The 21,137-nt window shown below is 45.2% G+C and overlaps 1 protein-coding gene and 2 long non-coding RNA genes across 18 annotated transcripts in view; 1 reads left to right on the forward strand and 2 right to left on the reverse strand.

The window, feature by feature from the left end:
- The first annotated feature begins 59 nt into the window (after positions 1-59).
- Positions 60-6,384, forward strand: F730035M05Rik (RIKEN cDNA F730035M05 gene). Its single transcript, NR_045174.1, has 5 exons — positions 60-597; positions 4,268-4,403; positions 5,014-5,150; positions 5,390-5,540; positions 6,051-6,384. It is a non-coding gene; the product is annotated as an RIKEN cDNA F730035M05 gene (long non-coding RNA).
- On the reverse strand, positions 1,571-3,729 carry Gm38467. The gene is made up of 3 exons (XR_381644.4): positions 3,491-3,729; positions 3,190-3,374; positions 1,571-1,872 (listed from the first exon to the last, which is right to left on the reverse strand). It is a non-coding gene; the product is annotated as a predicted gene, 38467 (long non-coding RNA).
- A 10,367-nt stretch (positions 6,385-16,751) lies between the features above and the next one.
- Positions 16,752-21,137, reverse strand: part of Trim9 (tripartite motif-containing 9) — a 103,337-nt gene continuing 98,951 nt past the window's right edge. For all 16 annotated transcript variants that reach the window (XM_030247009.1, XM_006516405.4, XM_030247008.1 and 13 more), the window contains 2 exons: positions 20,484-20,646; positions 16,752-18,670 (listed from right to left, as the gene is read on the reverse strand). In XM_030247009.1, the coding sequence (XP_030102869.1) occupies positions 18,608-18,670; positions 20,484-20,646 (226 nt within the window). In that variant the 3' untranslated portion in view covers positions 16,752-18,607. The remainder of the gene's footprint in view (positions 18,671-20,483; positions 20,647-21,137) is intronic.

Raw genomic sequence — 21,137 nt, forward strand, 5'->3', positions numbered from 1 at the left:
CCCTCGGCCGCTCCCAGAACGTCCAGGTCACGTAGTGCGCAAAGGCTCTGACCGCGTCTCTCGGTGTGGAAGGAGGCCTCGGCTGGCTCGCTTGTTGAGTTCCCAGTAAAGCCATTGCCTCTTCTCAGTGGGTTCCACGGTTGCTTCCCAGGGTGACATTGTAGGGTCAGTGTGATTTAACCCTGATTGCCCCGGTCTTGCTTCCCAGTTTTTAGGCATAGTACTATCCTGGGTTCTAAGGGGGCCTTGGTTGGTTGGTTTATTTATTTTTTTTCTGAGGACGCAGGACTGGGGTTTCTTGACTCCTAGGCCCAGGCTGGACTAACCCACAGTAGTTGGCCACAGTTGGTGTAAAAGTCAAGGGGTCTGTTGAGAAAGCTTTAGTCTCAGTGGGGGACAAGACTTCGTTCGATTTGAGACCCCTTGTTTGCACTGCTCTTTGACCAAATGAGGCATAAGGATAAGAGGGCGTGGGGGAAGGGGAGGGAGGGAGAAGGAGAGAGCACTCCAGGAACCAGTTGTCCCGTGTTCAGGAGACATACTGGTGTGTGATCTTTATACCAGATCCGAATGTGATGGTGTTTAAACTTTGGAAAGGTAAACATGAGGCATTTTAAGATGTCAATTTTTTTTTTCTCAAAATGTATGTACTGTACGCGTGTGTCCTCAAATGTGCACACAGACACGTAGTGGTCCAGGGTTGGTTCTCTCCTCTCGTGATGGTTGCTGGGATCGATCCAGAGCGGTCAAGCTTGGCAGCAGATGCCTTTACCTGCTGAGCCATCTAGAGGGTCCGTGTCAGCCTACCTGCCTGCCTTCTTTCCTTCCTGTCTATCACTCCTTTCCTTCTTTCTTTTCTTTCTTTTTTTCTTTCTAAACAAAGCTAACTATTAGAGGCCAGAGAAGGAGTTTGGTTACTTAATTCATATAAACCAGCTATTACCCTAAAAGTGAAAGTTTTACTGTCACAGATCTAACTGCGGTTTCAGATCCTGGTCCTTCCAGCTTCCAGGGTTTTGGCTCCAGCCTTTGGGGCAGATGAAAACTAAGTGGCTTCATGCAATGGCTTTGAGGACAGCATGGTCCTATGAGACAGGGTAAGGGTTGGATTTGATTGAGCCAGAGATACCCAGAGCTGAGAGTGAGTGCAGAGTTTGGTCAGAATGCTTGACTTAAAGCTAAGAGGCTGTGAGCATCCACTTCTGTATTTGCCAGGTATTGGCATAGCCTCACAAGAGATAGCGATATCAGGGTCCTGTCAGCAAAATCTCATCTATTGGGTGGAACACAGGACCCCTAAAGAAGGAGCTAGAGAAAGTACCCAAGGAGCTAAAGGGGTCTGCAACCCTATAGGAGGATCAACAATATGAACTAACCAGTACCCCCCAGAGCTGTGTCTCTAGTTGCATATGTAGCAGAGGATAGCCTAGTCAGCCATCAATGAGAGGAGAGGCCCTTGGTCTTGCGAAGATCATATGCCCCAGTACAGAAGAATGCCAGGGCCAGGAAGTGGGAGTGGGTGGGTTGGGGAGCAGGGCAGGTTGGGGGGAGAGTATAGGGGACTTTCGGGATAGCATTTGAAATGTAAATGAAGAAAACATCTAATAAAAAAATAAAACTAAGAGGCAAATGATGAAGTGGGAAGGAAATCCCAGTGAGCAGGTCCTTTGGCAGATTGCAAAACCTAGCTTTTTTTTCTTTTTAATTTTTTTAAAGTTATCATTTTTGAATTCTGTGGTAATGAGTCTTCATTGTGAACTTGACTGGAGTTGGAATAATGGAGTACCAGGCATGCCTCTGGGTAGTGATGGTGTTTTCAGAGATGAGGAAGGAAGACAGATGTTGAAGGTGGTTGGTGCCATTGGCACCGTCCTGTGGGAAAGGGTTCTGGAATGAGTAAAACAGGAGAAAGCAACAGTGCTCGCCCCTCTATGCTTCCTGACTGTGGTGCAACGTGGCCAGCCCCTCGTGCTGCCACCACCATGACTGCCCTGTTGTCATGGACGGTATCTAAACTGTTCAAACTTTGGAAGATTCCAAAGGCAAAGGCAATTTTCCAGTTTTGCTAGGGATGTCTTCGTGCAGGTGGGTCCTAGATCTCCTGTCTGTTGAAGGGCACAGGAGTCTTTCTGGGAGCAAGGATAACGATGGGTGCATTATTTTCTTGACTTGGTATCTAGTCAGTGAGCCCACCCTGTCCCTTGGGGTTGAACATTTCTTCGACATGGGCAAAAGGTAGATCTCATAACGCTTCAGTCATAGAGTGTGAGGAGGGACCGTGCCACCAACTGTGTTAAAGAGGCTATGGCCAGGCAGAGGCAATAACTTAGTGGGTAAAGTGCTGGCCATGCAAGCACAGAGACCTGAGGTGGAGCCATTGAACACAGAAAAGCTGGGCGGTGCAGAGTGTGTTGTAATCCTAGAGCTGAGGAGGCAAAGGCAGGAGATCCCTGGTATATTTGATGATCCTTAGAGTACTGAGAAAACCTGTCTTTAAAAGAAGAAAAACAAACAAACAAACAAACAAATAAACAAAAATCACCACCGCCAAAGCCAAACAAACCATGGCCCTCAAAGTGACTTCTGACCTACACATACACACATACACAAACACACACATTCATACATACACACACACACACACACGTAAAAGAGGAGATGATCATAGCAGATGACACCACCAAGGGCTCTGAGAGAGGACCTTACATGGCCTCTCCTGCTCCTTTAGACTTCCTCTACCATCACAAACACTGGCTAGTCTATATTCCTCAGAAAGCAGGGCTGGACTCTAGCCTTCTTCAGGTTTCAGTGCATGGCTAGCCATTAAAGGCATCGCTATAGGTTTGGGAAAATAGTGATTTCCTAGTTTATGTTCTGATAGAAACTTTGTTTTCTAAATGTTATGTCAAAGTAAGTTTTTATCTAGAAAAACCATCTAGGTTGATATGTGAGTGCAAAGAAAGAAAGAAACAGAGAAACAAAGAAAGAAACAAAGAAACAAAGAAGGAAAATGAAACGGGGGGGGGGGGGGGGGGGGGGGGGGAGTGTGGTATTGGCAGCAGCACTTGGGAACCAAGGTGGACTTCAGTTCTCTTCCCAATCTACCATCCTTATGTCCTAGGCCAGGAATTCAAGACTGTGAGAGTTAACTTACTGAACCAAGGAGATTAATATTTTTAAAGAACTCACCTTTATACCACCACAGCTTTCTAAAATGCAGCAGGTTTACCTTGCCCACCAGCTCGCAGCAGTGACAACGACCTCCTTGTCTTCTGCCCTCTTCTTCACCGCTTCTCCTGCTGCCATCATGAAAGGGCTTCTGTGAATGGCTGAACAGCCTCTCCAGGCCTCCCCTGACCAGCACAAGTTGCTTACTGTTGGAGCAGACCCATGGGAACCTATGTTGGTTCAGGTCTTCAGAGGAGCAGACACTGGGGACAGGAGTAGACCTGCAAGGCTTTCCTAGGGCAAATGGCTGTGGGAGACCTACCCAGGAGGGAGCCAGGCTGGCCGAGTGAGTGCAGTCAGATCCAAGTGTGACCCCATGAAGGAGAAGAGAAGGAATAGGCGGTAGACTTGTTCTAGACTATTAAGTCCCAGGAAGACCTCCTCCCCGCAAGACCACAGGGCAGTTCTGAGGCAAGTCAGTAGTCAGTCAGAGGACTGTTAGGAATGTGCTCAGCCATTGGCATGCAACCTCTGAAACCCTGCCTTTGTGCAAACACTACAGAGAGGGAAGGCTTTCAAAGCTCCAGGCTGGTTCTGCCCACAGTAGCAGGTGACTGGGAGGCCCATTCCAGAAAGACACAAGATAAAGATAACTTGATAGCTTGCATGTCTCAAGGCAGGATTATATACTATATTCAGAGCCACCAAAACTAAAACTAAAAAAAATTGTCAAGGACTCTGGTTAGACGAAGTTTCTGTCTCTCGTAGGTAATGTTTCATACTACAGCCTACACTGCCTAAGACGCTTAAAGACCTCCTGCCTCAGCCTCTGCTGGGATGAGGCCTGGCTGTTAGGTTCCCACATACCCTGCTCCATTCGATCCCCTCAGCAGTGCACTGAGACAATTTCTGCCTCTCTCTCTACTTTACCAAAGGGGGAACTGAGGCTCAGCGGTTCTCAGGTTTGCTCAAGACCACTTCCCAAGTCGATTGGAGAGATTTCACACCCCCAAGCTCTTTGGGATTTGAGTAAGCCTGAGTTCTGACTGAGCCTCAGCTAACCCTGTCCTCTCTAATCTCGGGCTGCTCTGTGCTCTAGATTGGCCTTTTGACCTGCTTTTAATCAGTTCTGAAGCCAAGGGAACTGGCCCAAAGTGGCCTCACATATGGGTCACATGGCCTGTGGAGAAGGACAATGTCATATTAGAGCGGCTCTTTATGCTCAGAGAGCAGAAGTAAGTACACTTTAATCCATGCATTCAGTGTATGAATGTGACAGCCAAGGCTCATATCTACACCCTGCTGTTTTAAACATTTAGGATGACAACTGAGAGCCTAGGTTTATTAGCCTGCCAAATATCCCGCAGGCGCACAGCACAGGTGCCTGTCTGAATTATCTTCTCTGTAATTGGCTGTGACCATGACCAGTCGTTGTTAAACTTGAGTGTATCTGCTTATCTTGGAGCAAACCCACTTCCTGGTGCTTTCATTTCCTGTCATATTTAATTTGCTTCTTAGTACAGTAGCTGGGCTTGTTAGATGTGGTCCAGTGGAAGTTTCTGAAAGGCTGGAGAGATGTACAACCTGTCCCTCAGATCATGGATGGTTTTAAAATGTCAGGACACAATTTGGTGACCCCAGAGAATTGGGGTCCCAATGTCAGATGACGCAAAATCAGGAAATGCTCTGGCCGTTTACTCTTCTGATACTGCATTGACAAGACAGCTAAGTTTGGAAGAGAGATGGGTGGCCAAGAGCTAAAGGCATTACTAAGATGAAAACCTGCCTTTTGTAATACTAACCAGTGTTCATTTTCTTCTCATTGCCTTTTCTGTGTCCCTCGAGGAGCTATGCTTGCAGGAGTGTGTGTGTGTGTGTGTGTGTGTGTGTGTGTGTGTGTTTATTTTCTGTAAGGAAGTCATGAGCTTCCCAGGTTGGAATTGCAAGTTAATCTGTGGAGCCCAGCATCTGGAGAGGACGGGGTAAGATGGCACTGGGCTGTGTGTGGAGGGAGTTTGGGAGTGAGGAGCCTGGAGCCTGCAGCCTGCTTAGAGCAGAGCCATCAGGTAGTCTGGGCATGTCAGAGAATCCAGGGACTGAATACCGAATCCTGGTGTGATGGTTTGTATATCCTTGGACCAGGTAGTGGCACCATCTGGAGGTGTGGCCTTGTTGGAATAGGTGTGACCTGGTTGGAATGGGTGTGTCATTGTGGTTGTAGGCATAAGATCCTCACCCTAGTTGCCTGGAAGTCAATCTTCCACTAGCAGCCTTTGAATGAAGACATAGAACTCTCAGCTCTGCCTGCGCCATGCCTGCCTGGATACTGCCATTCTCCCACCTTGAAGATAATGGACTGAACCTCTGAACCTGTAAGCCAGCCCCAATTAAATGTTGTTTTTTATAAGACTTGCCTTGGTCATGGTGTCTGTTCACAGCAGTAAAACCCTAACTAAGACACCTGGGAAAAGTCCGAGCAGGTATAGAACCCCAGGCAGGAACCTCAGGGCATGCATGCACACACATATACACACACACTCACACATATACACACATGTGTGAATATATATATGCATGTCATGCACAGCTGTATTACACACATAGTACGACTTTACTCCTCTGTTGTCACTAGGAATGCAATAAGATTTGGGCTTCAGAAAGAAACAAGACAAACAAACAAATGAAACTAACAACCCCCACCCCCAACCTCACTTAACTGTGTAAGGGAACAAATGAGGAGATAAATTCTGGAAAAACTGTGCTAAGAGACACGGACACATCCTGACTAGGGAAGGGAGTGGCAAGTGTGGTAAGCTCAGGGTTTCCACAGGCCACTGTGATGCAACATGTTCTGGGCTGACCTTCCTGTCTCCTTGTCTCAGGACCTTTGTGAAAGCAAACTGCCCCTGGAACCCACACCTTGACTTGATCTTTGCACTCAATCAATTGCACACAGGAGACTCCTGGCTAGTGATGGAGCTCAGTGATCGAGCATGTGCCTAGCATGTGCAAGCCTGGTGATGGAGCTCAGTGATCGAGCATGTGCCAAGCATGTGCGAGCCTGGAGATCCACCCCTCGACACAAGGAAGAAACCAAAACAACAACAATTAGAATCAAGAAGCAGAGAGACTCCCTAAGACCCAGTATTGCTCCATGGAGGAAGCAAATCTAAAGACTTGAAAAGCCCAGATTCATAAAAGCCAAGTATTTTAATCTCTCTGACTTGCTTCTCTTTAAAACCTTAACAGTAAAGCGCTTAGCTATGGAAGGGTAATCTTTGCCAGCTTAAAAGTTACAGGAATCCAAACAGAAAGTAGATTCCTCTATATTTTCAGGGATCAAAGCTGAGAATCTGAAGGATCCTTCCCTGTACACACGCAGGATATTTTACTTCTGAATGTGTCTGCTCCATCTTCAACCACTTGCACGGCTTGTCCTTTATTTCCTCAATCTTAAATGACACTTTCCAGTTGTCAGTCACAGTGTATTTCCAGTTTAAGATAAAAACAAGAGGCTGCCTTCCCCTCTGAAGTTTCACCGGACATTGTTTCAATTTTTGAGGAGAAGGTTAAGGAACCTTTGTGTGTATGCGCTGCAGCAGCGGCCTGAGACCAGCAGGTGGAGGACTTCGTCCTTTGAACACGCCACATCATGCACACAGGGTTTCAGCATGGATGTGGCTGTAACTTTAATCGCAGCTTTTTTTTTTTTTTTTCTTTGTTCTGGATATTCACACCCACAAAAATGACCCATAATCAGAAGAAGAGAACCAAAACTTTCCTGTTTTTTATTTACTCTACTCAGAGCATACAGTAGATGGCATGTTTCTTCTCTCAAAATCTTAGATCTAAATATATTGAAATCTAAAGAAATAATTTATTCTAATGCCGGGCATTGGGGGAAAATTAAATAAATAAAAATCGGAATTCAATATGTTATGCTAGATTTAGGAAATGCTCAGAGTTTGATGTCTAACCTGTCTGAACACATTTGGGAGCTGGTCAGACTGGCCAGATGTCTATGAGATCTGGGGAGTTCTGGGGAAAGACATCAGGACCCACTCATTGCTGGGATTAAGAGCTGTGGGTGGCTGTGGAGGGTTCAAAAGTTTCTCTGGTGAGAACTCACCCTCAGGGCTGGAGTCTAATGATTAGCCTGACCACAAGAAGGTCTTAGTTGTCAGGGGAGCACTAATTTCAGACTGAGGCAGTTTTCTTGATTCTGTTCCCTGGTCAGCTGCCTAGAAGCCAGTGTGTGCCCTGGGGCTGTGGCGGGCAGCCAGTAAACACGGAGAAACCTTTCCCACGGAGCGTTATAATAAATACTCGGACCCCACCAGCGCTGTTCTACGTTCTGTCGAGAACACGGGAATCGGCCGCTTATAACATCTCCCGTACAGTTTCAGGGAAGAGCCAGGCAAAACTGTGGGGCCAGGGGCTAGGCACTACAGCAGAGTGGGGCTTATGGGGACACCTTCTGGAGATTCCTGGAAATGCAGCACGTTGTTAGCCAAGCTTGGAAGTTTGTCAGAAGTGGGAGCAAGAATTGGTGATATTTGTGCTGGATATTAATCGGGTATTCTCAGCTTTGCACTCATGAGGACTTAATATACATTATATATATCTAATACATAGTATATCATGTGTCAAATACCACATATGTTATCATCTAGGTTCTTGGTATTTCATTTAATAGATGGGTCAAAATAAATGATGTATAATTATTCGTAAATTCTCTTTTGGGAGGTAATTTATATCACAGAGTATGTCTTCAGACAGATGGTGTAAAATGTTAGGTCTGTGTCACAGTGAGTATAGGTTAACTGTTAACTAATGTCCCCTCTGCATCTTCTTCTAGTCACTGTCTCTTCTACAGACCATTGCTACCCCAGTCTCCAGTACTACAAACGATTTTTTTTTCAGAAACAGGGTCTTCTACTCCAGGATGGCCTGTAACTCATCGCAATCCCCGTGCTTCTGCCTCCTGAGTGTCACAGGCACAAGGCACGGAACGTAGCATAAATGACTTTATGTCCATTTTTTGGTTTTGTCTTTTTGTTTTGTGTAAATGGACTCTCATAGTATGTCTCTGTCCTTCTGACTTAATGCATTCAGTATTGTGTGCACAACTTTTGTTTCTCTGTTAAATTCATATGCTCTTGTTTTGTTTTTGTTTTTTTGTTTTTTTGTTTGTTTGTTTTTTCTTTTTTGGTTTTTCGAGACAGGGTTTCTCTGTGTAGCCCTGGCTGTCCTGGAACTTACTCTGTAGACCAGGCCTCGAACTCAGAAATCCGCCTGCCTCTGCCTCCCAACATATGCTCTTGTTTTATTGTATAGTTGTCTAATGCATAAGTGTTGTACAGTTTTACTGTTGTTAGACACCTGAGTTGTCTGATGGTTAGTTTTAACTGTTAACTTGATGCCAAGGAAGCAGGCTTCCAGGCACGCCTGTGAGGGACTGTCTAGAGCAGTGGTTCTCAGCCTGTGGGTCAAGACCCCTTGGGGGGGGCACGTATCAGATATTTACATTACAATTCATAACAGTAGTAACATTACAGTTATGAAGTAGCAATAAAATAGGTTTATGATTGGGGGGGATCACCACAATATAAGGAACCATATTAAAGGATTGCAGCATTAGGAACTTGAGAACCACTGTTCAAGATTAGGGTTGGCCTTTGAAAATGTTGGCAAGAGATTACCTTGACTAAGGTAACTGATGTGAGAAGACCCATCTTTATTATGGGCACTACTGTTCCTGGGCTGTATACAGAGGAGAGGGCTTGCTGAGCTCTAACAAGCATTAGAGTAACCGGCCTGGAAGAAATGCAGGTATTCTAGAGGGACAGTTTCTCAGTCTGACTGTTAGCCTACGAAATAAGGGACCCCAAAGAAATGGAAGTTTCCTCCAGAAACCTCATGGTGGGAGAAGAATCAGGAAGAAGCCAGAGGGTAGCTGGTCTCCCAGAAAAAGGTTTCAAGTATCTTGTCAGCTCACCTGAGACTGGAACCCAGACAGTGACGTGTCAGCGGTGGGTGGGCTACACTTTGATAAGGTTGTTTGGATGGGCATATCCTTGGCTCTCTTTATTTAAACTTTGGTCTCATTTGCAGACCCTGACCCCAGACTTGAGTGGTCCACTGGATCTCTTTGTTCCTCTTCCCAATGTGGTCATGTTGGATGAATCTCTTTTATTCCACTTTCTACTTTTAACTAGGCTATTTTAATTGGCTTATTGAGAACTGGTAGTCAGACAAAACTTGGGGCACAGTTGTGACACTCCTGAGACTGATGGCATTAATTCATTGCTCTACTCTCTTAAGCGTGGATATAATGTGACCGCCAATCTTAGCCTCCTATCACTGGACTGTCCCTGCCATGGACTGTGACCTAAGACTTGTAAGCACAATGGAACCCTTGCCTCCTAGGTTGCTTTTTATCACAACTGAAGAGAAACTAAGACAAGTTCTATCTAGTGTGGGTTATTAGCAAAGCTGACGTGAATACTTTCGTGCATATTTTTTAATTGCACTTATGCATTTTTTTCTTTGGGGACTGTAGTTGCTACATCTGATATATTTGAATTTTTTATCCTTTGTGTAGAAAATATAGTTTAGTGTTATAATTTGGACGTAGCTTGAATGTGTCCTTTAAAGATTCATGTTCTGGGAAGCTGGGTTCTCTATGTGGTAGTGGGAAAGTAGGGGAACTTTTAAAAAGTGGGGCCAGCGGATGGTGGCTAAGGTATTAGGAACGCTGCTTTTGGAACGGATCAGTTCTTCAGGACCCAGGTTAGCTCCTGGAAGTGTCACTTTTGTTTAAAAAGTCAAGGCTGCCCTCTGCACCCTTCTTAACTTCCATAGACAGCGTTCTTCTTGAATGAGTCAAGAGAACCTTCACAGGGGCCAAAGAGATGGATCTGGTTAACTTGGGACATTAAGCACCCTAACCGGAGCAAACTAGCTCTTCTTAAATTCATGAGTACCCAGGCATTTTGTTATAGAAACAGAAAACCCACTAAGCCAGTTTGATTCAGATATGCAGTCTTCTGAAGGAAAGGAATTAAATAATAAAGGAAAAAGGGAGTTTAACCTGGAGAACAGAAAGAATAAGTGGGTGTCATTTACAATAGCTGCATAATAGCAATTTCTTTCTTTTAATTTACCAGTGTTAAATCCTCAGCAGTCACCCTAAGTTAAATGATAACAATTTCAAAATCAAGCTGCACATCTAAGTTAAACAATGAAAACTGGTAGGTTAGTTTAATACATTTTCCAGCGTATGACCACTTGTTCTAGGCACTGTGTTCTTTTTTTTTTATGCTGCACTGTGATGTGTGTGTGTGTGTGTGTGTGTGTGTGTGTGTGTGTGTGTGTGTGATGTGTGTGTGTGATGTGTGCGTGTGTGTGATGTGTGTGATGTGTGTGTGTGATGTGTGTGTGTGTGATGTGTGTGTGTGTTTGTGTATGTGTCTCTGTGTGTGTGTGCGCTTGAGCACACATGTGCTGACGTGTGCTGCATGTATGAAGGGGTGTCTTCCTCTATTGCTCTCCAGCTTATTTTTGAGACAGTCTCTCACTGAACCTGCTCATCTCTGCCTCCTGTCCCTCCACTTGGATTACTGCTGCACGCCACAGAGCTAGCTTTTGATTTGGTGCTGGGGATCCAAACCCTTCTCTTCTTCATGCCTGTTCAGCAAACACTTTATCCTCAAGCCGTCTTCCCAGCTTCGTAATGGGCTGCTTTAGAGGCCCTGTTAAGTGGTAGTTAGGAAGTGAGCTTAGTCATCAGCCATCAATACAAATTACACAAGAAGAGTGACAGACTGATGTAACGACATAGTCCCGTTCCATTATTTTTGTAAATCACAGGTGGTGAAGACTGCTGCCAAGTGTACGCCACTCACTCCTCACCGAGGGGCCTTCTGGCGCTCTGTGCTATTAAGACCACCAGAGGAACTGCACAACCACAGGCTCTTAGACCATATGAGCCCCAGAACAATTAAATTGGTACTGTGGCATTATTCTCTGTCTGTCGCTGTCTCTTTCTGTCTCTTCTCTTCTCTTCTCTTCTCTTCTCTTCTCTTCTCTTCTCTTCTCTTCTCTTCTCTTCTCTTCTCCTCTCTCTCTCCGCCCCCTCTCTCTGCGTATGTGTGTGTTCATGTGAATTCAGGTGCTAGTACACATGTGTGGAGGTGAGAGAACACTCTTTAAGCACTGTTCTTTAAGCCCCTGTTTTATTGAGACAGGGTCTTTCGCTGGCCCAGAGCTGGCTATTGAGGCTGGACCAGCTGGCCAGTGAGTCCATGGATCCCCCTGTCTCTGCAGCCACAGTTCTGGGATGAGACGTGAAGCTCGTGCCTGGCTTTTCCACATGGGTTCTGGGGCTTACATCCTGTTGCTTGCATGGTTCAGTGCTTTGCCAACCGAGTATTCCCCTGCCTCAGCTTTAATCTCACAGGTGATTTCAGGGAACAGCAGAGGTTGAGAGCCAGGGTTGATTCTCTCTCTCTCTCTCTCTCTCTCTCTCTCTCTCTCTCTCTCTCTCTCTCTCTCTGTGTGTGTGTGTGTGTGTGTGTGTGTTCACTGTGTATCCCAGACTGGCCTCAAATTTATGATCTCTCCACCTCAGCCTTTCATGAGTAGGGATTAAGGACATGGGCCACACAGTCCAGTTGATAAAATGCGTCTTTATTGGGAAAATGCTAAATGTGAAAAACAATGGAACAACAATTGAAGGGCTGAGGGCTGATTTGTTTCTGATGAAGATGTTTTTTACATCTTTCTGTTATGCCTAGATTAAGCTGGCATATTCTGCAAAACCAATCATATCTGCCAAATGCTAAGGATGAAACCAACCTCTTGAGAAGTCGTAATTAACCTTCACTCACCCCTCATCTTCAGCCCACAAGGCCGAGTCTTATGTCATACAGACAGCTACAGTGCTCAGAGACAACCAGGAAAATGTGCTGAGAGTTCCTGCAGAGCACACTACAGTGACTACGATGACTCATCCTTTGCTGCTGCCGCTGAGCCCCTGGTTGCAAACTAGCCACTCAATTGAAAACCCAGTCTAGGGCTGGAGAGATGGCTCAGCAGGTAAGAGCACTGACTGCTCTTCCGAAGGTCCTGAGTTCAAATCCCAGCAACCACATGGTGGCTCACAACCATCCATAATAAGGTCTGATGCCCTCTTCTGGTGTGTCTGAAGACAGCTACAGTGTACTTACATATAACAATAAATAAATCTTTGAAAAGAAAAAAGAAAAAGAAAACACAGTTTAGAAACAGAATGTATGGCAGCTTGTATAGAATACCGCATCCTTTCAGAGTCTGTTAAGTGGTGGTGACAAATGCCTTTAATCCCAGCATTCTGGAGGCAGAGGCAGTTGGACCTCAGAGTTTGAGGCCAGCCTGGTCCACAGAGCGAGTTCCAGGATGACTGGGGCTACACAGAAAAACCCTGTCTTAGACAAAAAGCTGAAGGGGGAAAAAAACAAAATCAAAAACAAAAACAAAACAGTTTGTTAAGAGCTGGTGTGAGAATACATTAGCAAATTCTAAATCTGTGGTTAATTAAAGAATTAAAGAAGAAAATAGAAGACTATGATTTATGGCAGTGATATCAAAAGAGGCTTAAAATGTAAATCAGAGAGAAAAATTGGAGCAAACTTTTAGAAAATCAAGATGTCTATCAAATAAAATATTTGACAGAAGTTTAAGCCTCCTTGAGAAAGAGTATATACATATTATATATACATATTATATATACATAATATATATACATATTAGATCCTCTCCTGTTTGTTACAGTTTTGTTTTACTTTGTTTTGGAGACACCTGCCTCTGTCTCTACAGGGCTGGAACTAAAGATGTGTACTACCACCACCTGGCTAAAGTTTTTAATATTTTATATTTGACATCTTAATATCTTGAATGTTATATGATGAAGAATATGGTTTTGCTTTCTTATTAACCAAATGCTAACTTTAAAAAGACCATTTGTTTACTTAGAAAGAGTATGGTTTAGAGTGAGCATACCATGCTGCCAGTATTGATGTCAGAGAACAAGTTGTGAGAGTTGGAGCTCTCCCTCCAATGTGTGGGTCCCAGGACTCAAACTCAGGTCTTCAGGCTTGATGGCAAGACCCTTCCTTCCCTGCTGAGCCATCTCTCCCATCCTAGTTGACCAATTTCGGAACATTCTTTCACCTTTTGAAATAATCTCTATTTCCTCCTTTCGTGATTCTCTGTTGAAACTACATGAAAATTTCAAAAAACTTTAAACAAGAAATGCTGTAGTTGTTCTTGGGAATTATTATTCTCTTCTGATTACTGCTGTGAAAACTCTATCAGGTACATATTTTGTCAGAATGTGACGGTAAGAATAGCTACTGATGCTCAGTTGAGATCTTGCTGACCCTTGTAAGCTTTGAAGCATCTGTTGCAAAGCCACTAGTGAACATCTCTTCAGCAACAGATAAGGTGTGAAAGCAACAATTCCAACCAAGTCTATGCCCGTGAGGTGTTGAGTCAGTGAGTTTATCGGGGTTACTGTCAGTAGCATGAATGACTCAAAGGCGTCACTGAAAAGCCCAGAATGAGTGGCGACTCAGGAAAGCTGCATCCCGAGAGCTCCTGGCAGAGCCGTCAGAAGCTTGGCGAGGGAGAGAGTCTCAGTTCCCCAGCAAATGTTTACTGCATGTATACTCAAGTATAGTCTCAGAACCTTGGGATCAGCTTTGGGAACCTTTTGTCTCACCATTCTTGGACTTGGAAGTTTTGTTGACTTCTTGAGTCTCAGGAACACCCTCTTCTTTCCAGGAGGTTATTGCAGTTTGCTACAAAACATCCTGGCACTCTTTTGAGTTTTGTCACTAGCATTATTTGATTAAGCCCTCAGAACAATTACATGATCACCTCCACTTTAGGGATATGGACGCTGTGGGTGAGTGTCGGCAGCTGCCTGGGCATATGTAGCTCTCATGGTATGAACCAGAGCTGAAGCAGTCACTGCTGGCTGCTGCATCACCGCCACTAGACTGACCCCTCTCGAGTCCTCTGAGGGCGCAGAGGGTAGAGGCTACTCAAGAGTTCACTTACATTTGGCATGTCTTTCCTCTTACCTCTCAAAGCCTTGCCTTATGCTTCTCCTTCCCGTGTGCCCCTTTGCTCTGCAGACATGTCTGTCTCCTGCTTGTTATTCACAGCAGTGTCACCTGTGCTTTTAGTCACGTATGACCAACCACAGTCTGAAACTATCAGACAGAAGCTTCCAGAAACAAACAATTCATAAGCTGAAAATTGTCTGGCCTGGGCATGGTTCTGTATGCCGGTAAACCCAACACTCTAGAAGCAGAAGCAGATGCAGAAGGCTCTCTGCAAGGTCAAGGTCAACCTAGTCTACAGAGTGAGTTCCAGGCCAGCTAGAGAAATATAGTAAAACTCTGTCTTAAAAACCAAAGAGACTGAGATATATGTCCTCCTAATAGTGTGCTCACATCACAGACCCTCCTGACCCTCCTCCCCATGAGTCCTCCCTTTGCCCAGGTTATCCCATGCTGTACTGCCCCTGCTCATTTGTCCCTTAGTCACCTACTAGCTGCCTTAGATGGTCAGACACACTGTCTCAATGCAGTCCTTCTGTTAAAGTAGGTTTAATTTTACTCAACGTTGGCCCCCAAATGCAAGAATAATGATTTGAGAAATGCTAGAGAGATGCCATATGGCTTTCTTTAGTTAAACACACAAATGTTCTCCAGTGCATGCTGGGGTTGCTAAGAGTGAGCTAAACACATTTCTCCTTTTTGTCAAGCCGTCTGCCGCAGCCCTGGGTTTAAATGATGCTGGAATGGAACCCAGAGCTTTGTGCTTGTGAGACGGGCCCACTTACTGACTGAATGATATCCCTAGGCCCCAACGACTTTCCCCCAGCGTGTACATCCTCATAGCTTTTCGGACATTGGCATGCTTGAACAATTTTGTCATTATCCAATTCCATGAAATCTAATTCTATAAAAGGAATTTGATAGAACTTTGGTCCCCTCGCCTTCACCTCCCCCCACCCAGAGAAGCAGCCCACATGTATTTTCAGTGTTCCTTAGCACAGCAGGGTGGAGAGGTCACACGTCAAAAGGCCTGGAGTGATGGTTTCCCAGGTGCTCATATTGTTCATCCATATTCAGAAACCATGTGATTCCATGGTTATGCCCAGAAGCTCAGACACACAAAAGTTCTAGGTAGTGCCTGTTAAGGAGGATCCATTGCAAGATCTGTGAATAAGTCCCAGGCATGACAGGAACAGCTGAGATGCATACTCGAGAAATATTTTCAGTTGTCTCTAGTGTCCATAAAGTTTGTAAGATGATGTGATCTGAAAATGTATTGTTCTTTATATTCTAATCAGAGATCTGGATACAATAGTGAGCCCCCTTCCACATCTGTGAATTGAGTATGTGGGTGAAAGATAAACATACACACTGGAGGCAGAAGAAAGGACACCATTTCTGGAAAATAGGGTGATTTCTAGCAAGTCACTTCGACGTCACAGAAAACCCATTAGCCCTAGCACCGGAGGAGAATAAAGAGTTGCTAATGGCTTTCACCAAGCAGTGAGGAGAAGAAAACCCAGCAAGGATGGAGGGGACGAATAAAAGAAGCAGAAAAAGGTCTCCCACTAGCGAGCAAGGAAAAGGTCAGGCAGAAACTAAATGGACAGAGGGCCACAGCTGCTGGCTGGGTGCCTCCTGCTACTCTGTGAAACTGTAGCTCAGACCAGTGACTTTCATAATCTTTCCCCATCCTCCCTGCCCTCAGAGTGTGTGTGTTCACATGTGAATATGTGCATGTGTGTGCAAGTGCATGTATACCTGTGTACATATCTGTGTGGAGACCAGAGAACAAATTCAGGAATCATTTTGCAAGGTGCCATCCACCTGTATTTTTTTTTTTTTTTTGAGATGGGGTCTTTGATTCTCTTAGAACTTCAAAGCAGGCTAAGCCAATAACCAACAGGGCCTTGGGGACCCTCCACCTCCCCTATGTGGGGGTTACAGATGAGCCTCTGTGCCTGCCTATCTTTAGTTGGGTTCTGGGGAGAGGACTCAGATGGAGCAGGCACTTTAGTGACTGAGAAATCACGGCAGCCCCTGCTTTTCTTTCTATAAGGAGCAAGGATGATGATTCACTGAACAGGGCTAATAATGACGAAAGGTGATCAGCGGTGTCATGGTCACATGGAAATAACTGTGTTGTTCAGCCGCTTAAAAAGAGTCGCTGGAGCCAGGGACACTGTTTTACTAGGCAGCACAAGTTTGTGGCCATTTGAGAAGCAGGCTCATTAAAGTTAAATCTCAGTGTTTAGAAGCACCTGCCGAAGTCTTCCATATGAACACACTTCATATCAAGGCAGGCTAGGGCATGTGTAAAACCCAGAGCAGATCCATGCTTACATAGAAATGGACAGAGAATGGGCGCCTTCAACATCTCTGGGGACTTTATGCTTTGCACTTTGCCCCGAGGAGTGAGGTGCTCTGCGCCCCCAGATGTGTGCAAACTTAGAAAGAACTTCTCTAGAGACACTCTTTTTTCCTCTCATAAAAACGCTTTATTGGCATACCAGGAACGACCTTTTTATTTTAGTACAGTATGCATCTATATTTGTATGCATCTATAGTTGTAGTTCAGTTGTAAACTATTTGTTACAAGTCACTAGAACTCTAACCTGGGGGATGGATTTAATAAAGAGAGTAACTAGCGGCCCAGCCATGGATTCTCATTGGAACAATCAAAGACCAAACAAGGATAGTCCCACAACAGTGTTCTGTAGACACAGGAACCCGAGACAGACAGAGACAGGATAGCACCCATTCAATAAATTAGGTTCTAACTAGAAAAACACCAAGACAGAGATGACCCGGAGGACGCACATGAGCGAGTGAGCTATTTACAGAGGTTCCTTTTTGTCAAAGCGCTGTCCACTTTCCCATCCCACTTCTGTCATTTACTATTATTCTAGCGGGTTCCTGGCTCAGTGGAAAGTATTTACACAACTAATCAGAAGTCACCCCCACACAGGTCCTACGTTCCCTAAAACTTCGTGTCAAACGGAAACATCTGAAGGGTGTCTACTCTGTTAGGAGTCGTAAGCGCGGTGGTGCCAGGAGTGACATCCACGTTTACGCTTTTCCAAACCCGATTTGAGCTTCTTTAGAAAGTCAGGCTGTGACAGCAGTGAGCGATGGAGTCTCATTTGTAACAGGCACAGAGAGCAGACACAGCGATGGTGTGTTTGTCCTGAGGATGTAAATGGTGTGGTTTGCAACTTCAGAGGCCCGGGGTGGTGACTGGGCCCTGTGCCTTCTGGTCATTTTGTTTTTTAACATTCAATTCTTAAGGCTTGTTATGACCACAGCACTAATGAGTAACAATGCTGACATCATTTCTGCTAAGGAAGGGCTCTGCGGTGAGTGACAGCAGAGACCATAGTTAAGATAGTGTGGTGGGAAAGCATTGGGTTGGTACTTGTCTGGTGTGATAGCCAGAGTGTGTGGGTTCAGCATCAATCTCAGGGTTTGTCAGTGACACCGTCTTGGGCATGTTTCCTTACTTAGAACAACTTGAAGTTACTTGTTGCTTTATTACATAAGAATATAGGTTCCAGGAAGACAGGGTGTTCATGAACACAGCATTCTAGTGTCCTGAACAGTGCCTGGATCATAGTAGTTCTTAATTAAAAACTTGTATTAGTCATATGAGTCAAATCATTGAGTCTCCTGGTTTTCCCAGTGCCTAGAGCCTATGTCAAAGGTCCTTACCCTGCCGTGAGCCAGTGTAGCCGATGTATTTGTGCTTCAGGTTGTATTAAGACTTCTGGACGCCAAGTGCACTCTGCTCACCTCCCAAGAAGTAGCCACAAAGAGCTAACATCACGACAAGAATCAGGGCAAGAACACTCTAGATGTCAAACGGCAAACTCTAAATCTGGCTTCTTTCCCACCTGCTCTCCTAGAACATCTTTGCTTGTCCAAAAGCTCAAGAAAAAAAAGTTTCCAGGAGAATTTCTTTTGGCAGTGCCAGGTAGGTAGGTAAGTCACCAAAACATGATCGGAAAAGAATCAAAAGTAATTCAACCTACGTTAACACAAAAAAACCAAAAACAAACAACAAAACCCCCCACTAAATTAAAGAAAAACAACACGTGGAAGTGAGAACAAAGGGGAGCGGTGGGCTGCCGAGCTCCTCTGTGCGGTCGAGTTTCTGGGTGAGGAAGGGAGCCTGGGTTCAGTGATGCGGAGAGGCTGATGGGAAAGGGCGGAGCTTTTAAGGGTGAAGATGGCGGCTGAGGACCAGCTCTTCTCATCCTTGTACGACTGTCCGCTGAGGCTGCTGGCTCAGGGCTGTCCGTCTCAGGGACAGCCAGTGCCTCCACAGCACACCCTTAGGCTATGGAAGCTCGGCTGGAGTAGAAGTCGGGGACCGGAAGCCCGGTGTGGAGCGTGACCTGGGGAATGAGACTATAAGCTATGCAGGGCACCATGCTTACCCTTGCAGGGAACGCCAGTGTGGTTTGTGTGCCCTCAGTTCAATAAAGGCCTGTTCACTTCTCTTGAACATCTATCCTAGAAGACATTGAAGGGTCTTCTAGCAGGATACTAGCTGTGCTAAAAGCCTGGCCATCATAGTGGCCTTCCAAACCCAGGATACACAATACCCACTTTTAAAAAAAGGTTGGGGGGAGGGTACGTTTCTTATGGCTGAGGTCAAGGTGCTCATCTGCAGGTCACGGTCAAGTCCGTGGACAGAGATCAGATTAGCTTGTCTGTGAGTTCCAACCTATCTATCTGTGATTTCGGGAAAGGCTTTATAGTGGGAAGGAATATAGGCACTTAGGCTATTTCAACAATTTCTACTCTACCTCAAACTATGTGGAGAGTTATGGGAAACACTAGAAGCATATCATAAATATGGCCATTTCTACCTTCTTATCTGTATCACCCCCATCAAGAGTCTTTGTCTAAAGGCACTAGAACACCCTTGAAAATCCCGAAGCATGGCCAGCATGATAGTCTTTGGAAGGGAAATGGCTGAAAAGGTGAAAAACTTTGAACGAGGTTTTTCTTAGATTGACTCCTATAAAAATTTAAGGTTTTCTATCTCCTGGTGTACAGGCTGACCTCTGAAGAATTAGATTCCAGCTCCTCAGATAATCCCATCTCCTTGCAGGAAGCTGGAAATCAGGTCCCGCTGGGCTGTAAGCAGTTTCACTACCCCTACTCATAAACAGGAAACAACTTAAAAGAGCTTTTAAGACTGTGGCTGTAGCTAGGGCATGAACCCTACAGCGTTTGACTCTCAGGTCCTATTTTAAGGTTAGTGAGGTTTATATCGGGCAATGAGAAGCCCAAATCAGGATGGCAGTGAAGCCCTGAATTCTAACAGTGGTTGGCAGGGCATCACCCACATTCCTTGCATGCTATGAATCCCCTCTTTACCATTCTCTGCCCACCCAAAGCTCCTCATGCTATGCCTTCTGTTTTGAAATCTCTACACAGCTTGCTACCTTCCCTCCTTCAGGACTCAGATAAGCAGCAACTATAATAAGACCAGCTGATTGACCACCCCGCTTAAGCCTGTGGCTGTTTATTTAGCATGTTCCCAGTATTGCTGATCCCTTTGCCATACTCTGACCCTCTAACGTACCTTAGAAATCACATGGTTATGATCTGTAACCAGAATATAAGTTTCAGGAAGGTAAGGTTTGTATCTGTTTTTTTTTTTTTTTCTCCCGCTGATGGATAGCAAATATTTACAGTAGAGCCTGGCATGCTCAAAGAGCCCTGCAGATGGCTGTTGAATAAAGGGGCGAGAAGGACCCCTTGTTCTGTCTCTATGGGAAACTGCAAGTATCTAACTCGCAGGCGGGGCTACTGCTTCCCAGCCCTGTTGCACAATGAAGAGTGAAGGACAAAAAGCAGCTCACACTTCTGATAAGTGCCTAAGATTTGCTTTTCCTGGGCATTCCTGGGGCCTGGTAGGAGCCATCTCAGCAGCCAGTCTGTTGAAGTCATTCAGGTCTACTTAAAGAAGAAACTAGAGCAAAGGATAAATAGACAGGGTAGAGAAGGCGTCTGTCTCCCGTGGGTGGCTGACTGGGCTGTGGCAGGCACATGGGAAGGTGTCTTTGGTGTGTCTCACTCTGGGTCTTATACCAGCTTCCCTCACGGAGCTGGGGCTTGGGGGGATTTTACTGCCCCTGGGCAGACTTTGAAGTAGCAACCTGAGCAAGCCCTTAGTCCTGGGGCCCACAAGCTTACCTGCACATTCCTGTTCAGGCTGACAGCAGGGAAGAACAGGCCCTCCACGTTCTCAAACGCTATGGGGCCTTGCTGTTCATTGTTGACGAAAAACGTTAATGTCTTTCTGTTTAAGTCGAGGAGGACCCCGATGGTGGCCCCTTTTGTGATCCCTCCTTCAGTTCTGTGGGAAAAGGGAAAAAGTGGAATGTCGTCGGCTTGCTTTCATCTTACATCTCTCCCTTGTGGCTTGCTGGACCAGTCTGCATTCTTCCTTTGCTTTTCTTTGGTTCTGAGGGTTGAACTTGGCCCCATGTATAGTAGGTGAGTTTGCCGCTGGCTTTTACCCCAGCCCTCTTTTTTACTTTTTATTTTGAGACAGCATCTTACCAAATTGTCCAGGCTGGCCTTGAACTCCATGATAACTCAGGCAAACCTTAAACTTGTAGTCTTCCTGCTTCAACCCCCCAAGAAGATGGTACTATAGGCCTGTCCCACCAGGCCCAGTCAAACCAGAATTTTGATTCTTTACATCCCTCCGTTGGTTAGCTTTTTTTAAAAAAACACATTTTTTTTGCCCTAAGCAACACTTTTCACATAAAAACTTAAAGCCTTAGATACACTATATACTACTTATATTTTGTGTATCTGTGCTTTACATAATAAAATATGATT

This window comes from Mus musculus, chromosome 12 (genome assembly GCF_000001635.26).
Source record: "Mus musculus strain C57BL/6J chromosome 12, GRCm38.p6 C57BL/6J".
Taxonomy (NCBI): domain Eukaryota; kingdom Metazoa; phylum Chordata; class Mammalia; order Rodentia; family Muridae; genus Mus; species Mus musculus.